Source organism: Ornithorhynchus anatinus, chromosome 8 (genome assembly GCF_004115215.2).
Source record: "Ornithorhynchus anatinus isolate Pmale09 chromosome 8, mOrnAna1.pri.v4, whole genome shotgun sequence".
Classification (NCBI taxonomy): domain Eukaryota; kingdom Metazoa; phylum Chordata; class Mammalia; order Monotremata; family Ornithorhynchidae; genus Ornithorhynchus; species Ornithorhynchus anatinus.
This window is the reverse complement of record NC_041735.1, coordinates 4100612-4114621: the sequence shown is the minus strand read 5'-3', so window position 1 is coordinate 4114621 and position 14010 is coordinate 4100612. Positions and strand designations below refer to the sequence as shown.

The 14010-nt window shown below is 45.4% G+C and overlaps 1 protein-coding gene across 1 annotated transcript in view; it reads right to left on the bottom strand.

Moving 5' to 3' along the window:
* The window catches only part of NEDD4 (NEDD4 E3 ubiquitin protein ligase), a 118701-nt gene extending 112393 nt beyond the window's left edge, over positions 1 to 6308 (bottom strand). Inside the window, exon 1 of the mRNA XM_029070543.2 lies at positions 6124 to 6308. Within this exon, the coding sequence (XP_028926376.1) occupies positions 6124 to 6168 (45 nt within the window). The 5' untranslated portion in view covers positions 6169 to 6308. The remainder of the gene's footprint in view (positions 1 to 6123) is intronic.
* Between the last annotated feature and the right edge of the window lie 7702 nt (positions 6309 to 14010).

Sequence of the window (14010 nt, the reverse complement as noted above, 5' to 3'; positions counted from 1 at the left end):
GCAGAAACTCCTTTAGAGTTTATTCTCTTGTCTGAAAAGAGCAAAGCCCTGAGGCAGTAGAAATGTTTCAAGGCAGTTAAGCCATCAGGTAAAAGAGGCAAGAAATTGGATGGATATGCCATTTAAACTGTTTTCTTTGGAGTCGGAGACCCTTCTGAAAAATGTTTTGACATGTATCCAGTTCAGCAAGGTGATTCAGTAAAACAATGTAGTTTTTTGCATAAGAAGTTGTGCTTTATGAACCACCGTATTAAAGGATAATTGGAGGTTAGGTTTTTGAGTCCTGTCTTTCCCAATAACTCAACGATTCAAAAGACGATTTCATAAGGATGGAGCCTAATCAGGAACAAAGGATAAGCTCAGGCTTAAAACTTCAGGACCAAGAACCTGTGCAGAGGAGATGTCCATCACCAAATCACTGTTATTTACTGAGCTGTCACCCTCTCATCCCTGCCTGTTGTAGACCCACTCAGGCTCGTGGTTCCATGAGCAAGGATGCAGCATGGTCTTTGCCCCTGTGGGAGGATTAAAACCCAGGGCTTCTGATTCCTAGAGCAGTGCTCTTTCTACGAGACCAACAGGAGGGGTAAAGACCGATCCTGGCTTCCCTGCAAATCCAGTTAAGGATGCCAAATGGATTATATCCTGCCTCATCTTAGCACCTGGTGGGGAGTCAAGTATCTTACTTTTGGAGTGCTCCAAGAACGCTTGACCTACTGAAGCGGGGCTTCAGGGTTATCTGGAGTCACAAAGGCAATTTATGCAACCAAGACTGAAAGAGTGGAGATAGCTTATTTCCTGTGCCTTACTATTGCTGATGCAGTGTGACTGTAAATTGCACAAGCCATCCTCGGAAGGAATTTGACAGATTAGGCCATCCAGTTGGATACTGATTTTTTTCCTGATGGTATTTATTAAGTGCTTATTAGGTGTCAAGAACTGGAGTAAATACAAGTTAATCAGGTGGGACACAGTCCCTGTCCCACAAGGGGGCTCCCACTCAAGTAGGAGGGAGAATGGATATTCCATCTCCATTTTAGAGTTGAGGAAACTGAGGCACTGAGAAGTTAAGTGATTTGCCCAAGGTCACATAGCAGGCAGTAGAGCTCAGGTGTTCTGGCTCCCAGGCCTGGGCTTTATCCATTAGACCACGCTGTTTCCCTGACTGAGGGAAAAAGATTTCGGCTAAGCACAACCTGTACTAAGTCTGGAATCTAGGGAACAGGGAAAAAGGTAGAGGAAAAAGAAATGGAGTCAAGGAATCCATCTTTGTTCCTATGGATCAGTCAATTCTGATATGTGGAAAGCATACTGGGGAAGAAAGAATGTTGGGGGAATGAAAGAAGGAATTTAAAAGGTACAGAAGTAACTTTTAAAAAGATGGTGAGTTACTACTTCTGGGAACAATGTTTGCATTTGCAAATTAGCAAAGCAAATCCTCACTTGGATTTCTCAAACCTAAATTTGGGGGAAAAAATTAGTCATTCAACCTCGAGGAGCTGTGTTTTCCCCTGCGAAGAGCCACTAGATAATGGTTCAATTCTTACCTTCTTAGGAGGAAAAGTGCTACAAGGCCAGGGAATTATAATGTAAAATTATACTATCCCCCAGAATGTAATAACAATTCTCTCTCTGTTTTAGTTGCTTTTATTGAAAGAGGGAAAATACTTCAGACAGTGAATATGAGTTGTTATTACACAAGACTTAGAAGTAGTTTAATATGTCAACAAAACAGTGGCAAAACACTTCAACTAAAATGCCCCATCTTATTTACTGATACTAGACTTCAAAAACAGGACCTCGTCTGCTATTTCTGATGAGCAAAGATTTTGCTCTCCACTTAAAAAAGTCTATATTTTCACAGTGTTTTTGCACCCAAACTTTCTTTCATTCAGGATATAAGACACCCAGAAAGATTCTAAGAGTTTCCTAGGTAGTCTGCTGCAGGGCCAGTTAAGCAGGATGGAAAAAGATGTGGTTCCAGTGCCTTGCCCCTGGGGTATATTAAAAACTTAAACTATGGCCTGTCTAAGGGAAATAGGAAACAGGCTTCATGAGCCTCTCTTTGATGATTTATTAATCACTTGCACAACATAGGAAGGTAAAACTCTATCTTCCAAAACTTGACAGTATGGAAAGTTTTCAGACATGAATCCATTGCTTTTTCTTCAAGCTTCCATTTATTGAAACTAACACCACAAATCGACGCCTCACCTGTGTTTAAAGTTCAAGAACATTAACAGAACAAGTGAGAAAGACAATGCTAGATCATCCAGCTCTCAATACCACTTTTAGGGGACAGGTTTATTCAGTCCAACATTTTTGACCTTTAAATTCTGGTTTTAGATCATTTTTCCAGAAGTCACCTATGCTATATTTCAATCCGGTAGCTCATGATAAATTTCAGATTCAGTAGAACACCAAAAGTGGTTAGTCCTGCATGTGAACGTGAAACAAGCAGCCTTTAGAAATAAATTTTCTTTTTAAAATGTTATGACCCAGCATCTACGTGGACACATCTAATGCTAAGCACCAATCATCTGTAACTCCAGAGGCAAGTATACAAGAAAATAAAGTATTAATCTGGTCTTTGAGTCCACTCTAAAGCCCCTGACAATGGCAGGAGGATCTGAGTGATGCTGGATTTATAATTCCCACAATCTAAACCCCTTAGTGGAGCTAGGCCTTGACTCATGTGGACAAAAGTTATGTTGATCATTCTTTGTAAACATCATTTTATTAAGAACTTTGTGACTTGACCCATTAGAAAATTAAACCATCAGAACAGCGCACTAACAGTATGTGGATTCAAATAAAGATTTAATGAATTTGTTCATTCAACTGTATTTTCTGAGCACGTACTTGGTGCAGAGCACTGTACTAAGCGCTTGGAAAGTATACAATACAGCAATAAGGAGAGACAATCCCTGCCCACAATGGCTCACAGTCTAGAGGCGGGGAGATAAATGTCAATACAAGTCAACAGTAAATAGAATTGTAAATATATCTGTTGCCGAATTGTACTTTCCAAGTGGTTAGTGCAGTGCTCTGCACACAGCGCTCAATAAATACAACTGGATGAATAAATGAATAAATATAGACCTTCACAAAGGGCTGTGGGGCGGGGATAATTATTCACTGAAAAATTCACATTGAATCAACAAGGAAATAAGTCTGTATACTGGCCAGTTTCTCAATCCAACTCTGGCAGTCAGCAACAGTTTTAGATGTTTCAATAAATTAATCTACTACTAGGGGAATTGTCTCCACACTAGATCTATCTGTGGCCTTTGAGCTGAGCCTGAAATACTATTCTACCCCTGACTATGGGCATGACAAAGCAATTAATAGATTCCCCGTTTCATTAAAGAGTACCTATTAAATTCTGCAAAATAATCCAGAATTTGATCAAGTCCCACTCCTAAGGGAATGGAAAAAAAAAAGATGTTTTCAATCATCCTGTTAACTCCAGCTGGCAGGACTAGGTTGTGCAATCTGTTTTATAGAGTGATTGGCAGGGGTATTTGGAGTACATGTGAGAATAATTCCTAAAAGAAGGAATGTCTGCTTGGTCAGGTTTAAGCCTCTACTGGGAAAAAAAAAAAGAGAGAGAGAGAGTGAGATACCTTACAAAAAGACTCCCTAAACTAATAGGTGTCAAACCACAGTAATAGAAGCTTCCCCTCCCTTCCACATCATCATCTCTAGTTCCCTTTGCTCTTCCCCCTCTCCCTGCCCCACAGCACTTATCTGTATATCCATAACGCTATTTATTTCTATTGATGCCTCTTCACTTGTATTGATGTCTGTCTTTCCCCTCCCCAGACTGTGAGCCGGTTGTGCGCGGGAATTGTCTCCCTATTGCTGTATTGTACTTTCCAAGCGCTTAGTACAGTGTTCTGCACATGATAAGCACTCAATAAATGCAAGTGAATGAATGAATCATCGATTTTCAGTAGCTATAGTCTGGGCCAAATCTGTTATTCCAAGAGAGCCTATTTTCTTAGGTTTAATGAACCACCCATTCATCAGTGAGATTAAATAGCAAAGAGTGCTTGAATACCACATCCTTGAAAAAAAAGCAGGCCTGGGAGTCACAAGGTCATGGGTTCTAATCCCAAGTCCTCCACGTGTCTGCTGTGTGACTTGGGCAAGTCACTTCACTTCTCTGTAAACTGGGGATTAAGCATGTGAGCCTTACGTAGGACTGTGTAAAACCTTGTAATAATAATAATAATGTTGGTATTTGTTAAGCGCTTAACATGTGCCAAGCACTGTTCTAAACCCTGGGGTAGATACAGGGTAATCAGGTTGTCCCACGTGAGGCTCACAGTTAATCCCCATTTTACAGATGAGGTAACTGAGGCACAGAGAATTTAAGTGACTTGTCCACAGTCACACAGCTGACAAGTGGCCGAGCTGGGATCTACCCCAGCGCTTAGATTCACATAGTAAGCACCTGACAAGTACTATCATCATCATTATTATTATTAAAAAAGAGAACTGAACAATTCCCCCTCCACCCAGGCTGTAAACTCGTGTCGTTTGGGGAATGCATCTGTTTATTGTTGTACTGTCCTCTCCCAAGCGCTCAGTACAGTGTTCTGCACCCAGGTGCACTCAATACGACTGAATGAACTTTTCACTTAGCTCTATTTTTAACAAAAGTAAACGGAACTTAAAGGACCAGCTCTTACTGGGCGGACGACAATCCTAAAACAGGATTTACTTTTCAACACGAAGTGGGTAATAAACATGTTTACTTGTTTTGATTTGAGCCCGTTGTTGGGGAGGGGCTGCCTCTGTTGCCGAATTGTCATTCGATCGTATTTACTGGGTGCTTACTGGGTGCTGAGCACTGTCCTAAGCGCTTAAATTGTACTATCCAAGCGCTTAGGACAGTGCCCTGCAACACAGTAAGCCCTCAACAGGACTGAATGAATAAACAACTCGAAAGCCAACCAAAACTTTGCAGGATTTCCTTTTTCCAAGTCAAGGGGGCTACACACTCGAAAACAAAACAACAACCACAAAAAGGCGCTGCAGGATTTACTTCTCCTAATGAGGTGGGATGTAAAAACAGACCAAAACATAAAAACAACTTTGCCCAGTCCATTAGTCTGAAAACTTACTCAAAGCCTGCCCCCCAAACTCAGAAAACAAAGCCTTTCCACTTCCTCTGTCGACACCCCAACAACGACTCTCCCCCCCCTAAATCTCCCCATTTCTACAGCCTCCCCGCGAGCATCCGTCGCTCACCACAGTGCTGGGCACATAGTAAGCGCTTACCAAATCCTCCTATCCTTATTCCCCTGCGGGAAAAAGCAACAAGAAGAAGGATGCGCCAACCTCCCCCCAACTCCTCCTGCAGAGCTCCTCCAATTCAAAGTTTAAGGGAGCTCGTCCCTTCCAAGTCCATGAAAAGCAAAAATTAAAATAAAAAAAACCCACCCGGGGCCAAATTCACCGCTTGATTTCACAGGGGGCCGCAGGCCTGTTTAAGTGGGGGGGATTTTCGGGGAAAGTAAATTCTTTTCGCTCCCTTTGGCCCCGTTGTTTCCTCCCCATTAGTTAAAAAAAAACTTCCCGACGAGGGGAAGTTGAGGAAGGGAGGGAAAGCACGGCTCCCTCTGCTCTTCCCCCTCGCCCCTGTGTATTATTTATTCCTCTATTTTCTTAATGATGCGCCTCTCTAATCCTATTTATGGTGATGCTATTGCCTTCTTCTTTCGTTGCCCTCCTCCCCCGTTGAGACGGTGGTTGCCTCCTCGTCCAAGAGCTGGGACCAGTGCTCTGCACCTAGTAGGAGCTCCAGAAATGCGACCGAAGGGATGCAAAGGCCCCCACCGCGACTCTCCAGCAGCAGGCCCCCCCCCCCCAGCCGGGGGAAAAGAGGGGGCAAGAAAGGAGGGTCCCCTGGGGTGCTGGAAAATGGGGGATGCCCGGAGGGTCCCCCCCCCCAAACGGGGAGCGCCCCCTGAGGAGGAAGGACCGGCGGGTTTGGCGGCGGAGGGCCTCCCCCCCCCCCCCGGATGGCCGCCATGAGGGCGGGTGATTGACAGGTCCCCAACGGGGCTCCTTCCCCGCCTCGCGCCCCAACGCCATGGCCCCCGCGCCGCTCACCTCATCGTCCGGGAGCCCCAGGATCTCCGCCGGAGCAGCGGCCATATCCGAGGGAGGGGGGGAAGGGACGGCTTTCCCTCCTTCGTCCCGGCGGCGAGGACCGTTCGCTGTGAGGCGGAGGGGAACCGCGCGCCCTGTCGTCGTCCCCTCCCGGACGGGGAGGGAGGAAGTCCCGCGCGCCCCCGCGCGCGCACGCCCCCCTCCCCTCGCCCGCCAGCGCGCGCCCAACTGCGCATGCGCCGCCTCCGCGCGCGCCGGGCCCCGCCCCCCCCCCCGCGCGCGCGCCAGCCCTGGGCCGCAGTGCGCCTGCGCCGCCGCCCCTCGTTCCTTCAGCAGGGTTTAGTCATTAATAATAATAACGTTGGTATTTGTTAAGCGCTTACTATGTGCCGAGCACTGCTCTAAGCGCTGGGGTAGACAGAGGGGAATCAGGTTGTCCCACGTGGGGCTCACAGTCTTCATCCCCATTTTACAGATGAGGGAACTGAGGCCCAGAGAAGTGAAGGGACTTGCCCACAGTCACCCAGCCGGCAAGTGGCAGAGCTGGGATTCGAACTCATGAGCCCTGACTCCAAAGCCCGGGCTCTTTCCACTGAGCCACGCTGCTTCTCTAATCATTCATTCATTCAGCAGGGGTCATTCATTCATCCACCGGTATTTATGGAGGCCACAAGCCCTGCCCAGGGACGGGTTCATAGTCTCAGCGGGGGAGACGTTTGTAATCATAATGTTGGTGTTTGTTAAGCGCTTACTATAGTAATAATAATAATGTGGGCATTTGCTAAGCGCTTACTATGATAATAATGTGGGCATTTGTTAAGCGCTTACTATAATAATAATGTGGGCATTTGTTAAGCGCTTACTATGATAATAATAATAATATGGGCTTTTATTAAGCGCTTACTATAATAATAATAATGATGTGGGCATTTGTTAAGCGCTTACTATAATAATAATAATGTGGGCATTTGTTAAGGGCTTACTATAATAATAATGTGGGCATTTGTTAAGCGCTTACTATGATAATAATGTGGGCATTTGTTAAGGGCTTACTATGATAATAATGTGGGCATTTGTTAAGGGCTTACTATAATAATAATGTGGGCATTTGTTAAGGGCTTACTATAATAATAATGTGGGCATTTGTTAAGCGCTTACTATAATGATAATAATGTGGGCATTTATTAAGCGCTTACTATAATGATAATAATGTGGGCATTTGTTAAGCGCTTACTATAATAATAATAATAATGTGGGCATTTGTTAAGCGCTCACTATAATAATAATGTGGGCATTTGTTAAGCGCTTACTATAATAAGAATAAGAATAATAATAATGTGGGCATTTGTTAAGCGCTTACTATAAGAATAAGAATAATAATAATGTGGGCATTTGTTAAGCACTCACTATAATAATAATAATAATGTGGGCATTTGTTAAGCGCTTACTATAATAATGATAATAATGTGGGCATTTGTTAAGCACTTACTATGTTCATTCATTCATTCAATAGTATTTATTGAGCGCTTACTATGTGCAGAGCACTGTACTAAGCGCTTGGGATGAACAAGTCGGCAACAGATAGAGGCAGTCCCTGCCGTTTGACGGGCTTACAGTCTAATCGGGGGATACGGACAGACAAGAACAATGGCACTAAACAGCGTCGAGGGGAAGAACATCTCGTAAAAACCGATGGCAACTAAATAGAATCGAGGCGATGTACAATTCATTAACAAAATAAATAGGGTAACGAAAATATATACAGTTGAGCGGACGGGTACAGTGCTGTGGGGATGGGAAGGGAGAGGTGGAGGAGCAGAGGGAAAAGGGGAAAATGAGGGTTTAGCTGCGGAGAGGTAAAGGGGGGATGGCAGAGGGAGTAGAGGGGGAAGAGGAGCTCAGTCTGGGAAGGCCTCTTGGAGGAGGTGATTTTTAAGTAAGGTTTTGAAGAGGGAAAGAGAATCAGTTTGGCGGAGGTGAGGAGGGAGGGCGTTCCGGGACCGCGGGAGGACGTGACCCAGGGGTCGACGGCGGGATAGGCGAGACCGGGGGACGGCGAGGAGGTGGGCGGCAGAGGAGCGGGGTGGGCGGTAGAAAGAGAGAAGGGAGGAGAGGTAGGAAGGGGCAAGGTGATGGAGAGCCTCGAAGCCTAGAGTGAGGAGTTTTTGTTTGGAGCGGAGGTCGATAGGCAACCACTGGAGTTGTTTAAGAAGGGGAGTGACAGGCCCAGATCGTTTCTGCGGGAAGATGAGCCGGGCAGCGGAGTGAAGAATAGACCGGAGCGGGGCGAGAGAGGAGGAAGGGAGGTCAGAGAGAAGGCTGACACGGTAGTCTAGCCGGGATATAACGAGAGCCCGTAATGGTAAGGTAGCCGTTTGGGTGGAGAGGAAAGGGCGGATCTTGGCGATATTGTAGAGGTGAAACCGGCAGGTCTCGGTAACGGATAGGATGTGTGGGGTGAACGAGAGGGACGAGTCAAGGATGACACCGAGATTGCGGGCCTGCGGGACGGGAAGGATGGTCGTGCCATCCACGGTGATGGAGAAGTCTGGGAGCGGACCGGGCTTGGGAGGGAAGATGAGGAGCTCAGTCTCGCTCACGTTGAGTTTTAGGTGGCGGGCCGACATCCAGGCGGAGACGTCCCGGAGGCGGGAGGAGATGCGAGCCCGAAGGGAGGGGGAGAGGACAGGGGCGGAGATGTAGATCTGCGTGTCATCTGCGTAGAGATGGTAGTCAAAGCCGTGAGAGCGGATGAGTTCACCGAGGGAGTGAGTGTAAATGGAGAACAGAAGAGGGCCGAGAACTGACCCTTGAGGAACTCCAACAGTTAAAGGATGGGAGGGGGAGGAGGCTCCAGCGTAGGAGACCGAGAATGATCGGCCAGAGAGGTAAGAGGAGAACCGGGAGAGGACAGAGTCCGTGAAGCCAAGGTGAGATAAGGTATGGAGGAGGAGGGGATGGTCGACAGTGTCAAAGGCAGCAGAGAGGTCAAGGAGGATCAGAATGGAGTAGGAGCCATTGGATTTGGCAAGAAGGAGGTCACGGGTGACCTTAGAGAGAGCAGTCTCGGTAGAGTGGAGGGGACGGAAGCCAGATTGGAGGGGGTCTAGGAGAGAATGGGAGTTAAGGAATTCTAGGCATCGATTGTAGACGACTCGTTCTAAGATTTTGGAAAGGAAGGGTAGTAGGGAGATAGGACGATAACTGGAGGGGGAAGTGGGGTCAAGAGCAGGTTTTTTTAGGATGGGGGAGACGTGGGCATGTTTGAAGGCAGAGGGGAAGGAGCCCTTGGTGCAGAGCACTGTTCTAAGCGCTGGGGCAGGGTGATCAGGTTGTCACATGTGAGGCTCACAGTTAATCCCCATTTTACAGATGAGGTAACTGAGGCACAGAGAAGTGAAGCGACTTGCCCACAGTCACACAGCTGACAAGTGGCAGAGTTGGCATTCGAACCCATGACCTCTGACTCCCAAGCCCGGGCGCTTTCCGTTGAGCCACGCTGCTTATCGAGCACTTACTATAATAATATTAATTATGGTATTTGTTAAGTGCTTACTATGTGCAGAACACTGTTCCAAGAGCTGAAGTAGATACAGGATAATACAGTTGTCCCACGTGGGGCTCACATTTTTTAATCCCCATTTTTGCAGATGAGGTAACTGAGGCCCCGAGAAGTGAAGTGACTTGCCCAAGGTCACACAGCAGACAAGTGGCAGAGTCAGGATTAGAACTCATGCCCTCTGACTCCCAAACCCAGGCTCTTTCCACTATAATAAAAATGTTGGTATTTGTTAAGCCCTTACTATGTGCAGAGCACTGTTCTAAGCGCTGGGGGAGATACAGGGTCATCAGGTTGTCCCACATGAGGCTCACAGTCTTCATCCCCCTTTTACAGATGAGGGAAGTGAAGTGACTTGCCCACAATCACCCAGCTGACAAGTGTCAGGGTGGGGATTCGAACCCATGACCTCTGACTCCCAAGCCCGGGCTCTTTCCACTAAGCCACGTTGCTTCTCTTCTATATCTCTAGAGATCGGTAATTTACCTATTTATTTATTTCTTTATATTATTGTCTGTCTTCCCCCTTTAGAGCGTGAGCTCATTGTGGGCAGGAGTGTGTCGGTGTATTGTTCCAGCGTACTCTCCCAAGTGCTTAGTACTGTGCTTTGAACACAATAAGAGCTGGATAAATACGATCGATTGAATGAATGAATCACAGGCCCCATTCAAGGCGACGGACCGGCGACTCTCCCCGACCTCTTCGGAAAAGGGGCCGCTTTCCTTAGTCCTCAAGGGGGAAAACTCTCTAATGGCCGCACAGAGGAAAGGCAGTGTTGTCTAGTGGATAGAGCCCGGGCCTGGGAGTCAGAAGGGCCTGGGTTCTTATTCCGACTCCACCACTTGTTTGCTGTGGGACCTTGGACAAGTCACTTCACTTCATTTCACATCTTTAAATGGGGATTAAGACTGTGAGCCCCATGTGGGACAGGGACTTGTATCTACCCCAGAGCGGAGAACAGGGCTTGACACATAGTAAGTGCTTAACAAGTGCAATTATTATTATTATTATTAGATGTTTCCTCCAGCAAGCAGCCTGTCCTCTCCAAATCAGTGGGTCCCAGACCTGCTCTCGTTTGCCAGTCGTAGAGGATGTTGAACCCAATGGGAGAAACAGTACGTGCCTTATCCTTTTCCCTTCCTGCACCTGTTGTTTTTTCCTGTCTTCTCGAGTCACAACAGTATTTCCCAGACTTCAGGGTGCATTTGTTGAGTGCCCACGAACTGCAATTCACTGTCCTAAAACGCTTGGGAAATACAAAACAAAGTGACACTTGACTCCCCCAGCCAGCCAGCTCCTTGCCCTTTCCATTCTGAAGACTATACAGTCCATGTTCCTTATTCATGTTCACATCAATCAATCAATTAATCCCATTTATCGAGCACTGGCTGTGTGCAGAGCACTTTACCACGCACTCGGGAGAGTACAATATAGCAATATAACTGAGCGGGTAGATACATTCCCTACCCTACGGTGACCTTAACAGATCTTTAATCCTTCCACTTCTGATACCTTTGGACTCTGAAGCTCTTCAAATGAACCGGGTAAGTGTCACCAGTGTTTGTTTTCATACCCTAACTTAGAAAATACTGCTCTTACGGAGAATCTCCGGCAGGGCCCGAATATGAAATCAGGGGTCCCAGTTCTAAGGACCAGAGACTGGATGAGGACCTGAAAGGTCCCATTTAATAATAATAATACTAATGATGATGCATTTGTTAAGCGCTTGCTATGTGCAAATTTAGGTCCCCTGAAATAAAAGTATTGTCATTTTGTATGATGACTGACTGTCCTACAGAATAGTAATTTCTCCCAGGTCTAGCACTGGAAGCTGCTTTCTGGTAACTATAGTGAAAATAACATGCCTGCCTTTAGGCAGTGTCTGAACAAGAAAAGACAGTGCTGTAACATTTTTTTACTTAGGTTTTCATCCTACTAGTTACTAGAATGATTCCATATGACACATATATCTTTTATATAGCATTTAAAATTGGCCTAGCGGATAGAGCACGAACCTGGAAGTCAGCCGACCTGTGTTCTAATCCCAGCTTTGCGACTCACCTGCAGTGTGACCTTGGACGAGTCACTTAACTTCTCTGTACCTCATCTGTAAAGTGGGGATTCAAAACCTGTTCTCCCTCTTAGACTATGAGCCCCATGTGGGAAAGGGACTGTGTCCTGATAACTTTGTATCTACCCCAGCACTAAGAAAAGTGCTCGACACACAGTATTTGCTTAACAAATAACCTAAAAAAAGCCTATACGATTTGAGCACGGATTGAGGCTACCAAATCTATTGGACCCTACCGAGCGTTTAGTACAGTGCTGTGCACACAGTAAGCACTCAGTAACTTTCATTGATTGACTGATAACAGATGTTGCCCTAAGCAGAGTGTTTGTGGCATTTTTAGTCATTCATACACCCATAGGTGAATTTTGCCACACAAAGGGCAGCTATCTAGGTATATGCCCAGTATACATTCGTACATACACACACATGTATAATTAAGGTCACATCTCCACCAAGAGGCCTTCCCCAATTAAGCCCTCTTTTCCCCTGCTCTTGGATCTGTGATCTTCGGATATTTGATATTCACTTCACCCCCAACCCCATAGCACTTCGTTCATCCCTTCATCCGATCATATTTATTAAGCACTTACTTTGTGCAAAGCACTTTGCTAAGTGCTAGGGAGAGTACAATACAACAACAGACAGACACATTCTCTGCCCACAACGAGCAACAGTTAGGTACATATCTTTAGATTTTATGTTATGAATTGCTTATTTATTCACATTATTGTCTGTCTCCCTCTCTGGACTGTAAACTTGTTATGGGCAGGAAACATGTCTGCTAATTCTGTTTGGTTATCCTCTCCCAAGGGCTTAGTACAGTGCTCTGCACATTGTAAGCACTGAATACCATTGATTGTCATTTGTGCTTGATATATATACTATGTGTATAAATTTAGAAACACATAACAGGAGTATTCATTTGTACTTGATATATATAGTGTGTGTGTGTGTATAAATGCACACACCCACACAATAACAGAACAGGAACAGCCAACCCTCCTTCAGCCCAGATGTCTTGATTAAAATTTCCTTCCCTGATTTTGAATCTAGCTGTTCCAATTCAGATTTATGGAGAAGGGAGATCAGACTTCCTCCGTCTAGCAGCTCCAGATGTCAGGATGCCAGGCCTGTGGGTGGAGCTTCCAGGGGACAAAACTTCTGGGATCAGTGACATCCCGAATAGCATCACTAAAGGGCAGGGCTGGGGAGAAGCTAGAGATGAGGCTGCATCTTCTCACACACCACCCCTCTAGAAAAATGTAAAAAGTATGCCAGATCCTATGAGTCACTGGGCAAACCCCTAAATGTCTTCTGGGGTTATCCAACGCCGTTTCCTGAGCACCGATTTACTATTAATGATTTGTCATCATTCAAGGCATTAACTGCTTCAGTATCATTACATTTCCTTCCCGTCTATCTATCTATCTATCTATCTTGGCACATGCTTTGCCCAGCAATGAGTTTAGGCTAATTTAATCTAACCAGCATCACATAATCCAATGGGCACGAGGCCGAAAGTAAACTCTGTGACTAGTTCAGAGGAAAAAAAGAATCTTGAAATCAACTTTTTTATTACTTAATTGTCTTTAAGAGAAACAGCCAAAATTCCAATTCAAGATCTCTTTTCTAGTGAAATACTTAGTGTTTAGTCCTTGAAACTTCTAATTTTTTTATTGAAAGTTGGGTAATCAGTGACATAATGGGTATCAAACAAAAAAAAAAATCCTATTTTCCTACAGAGAGATGTGAACAAGTGAAATCCAACATAGCATAAGATACTCGTGTAGATTCGGAGAATTAAATCAAGAGTTGAAAAATGTTAGGAGGCCCACCTGAATCAACTGAGCCATGGATGCATAAATTCTGAAAACTTCATGGATTTCTTCTTCTCTTCAGTAGAAAGCAATGAAACAACTTGAGTTTATTTGCAGTAAGGTGTGTCTGAGAGACTGGAATTCCTGTGAGCCTAAATTCATACACTAGCCAATAAAACATGGATGAAAAGCTGGTTTCCCCCGTCAGTACCCTCTCTAACCAAGTGCCAATGAATGAGTCTTCATTATTGCAGAACTGAGTCATAGAGCAAAAATCCACAAATATTGCCTAACAATTTAAAATCAGAGTTGCCTTTTGGCCCCTCTCTACAGGGAAAAAGTAGCAAAGAGCCTCATGCAAATAGACACAAATTGGTTATTCACTGAGCAATGGGTTAGAAATCAAAAGTTGATAAGACAGGCAGGCTGTATTGGCAAAC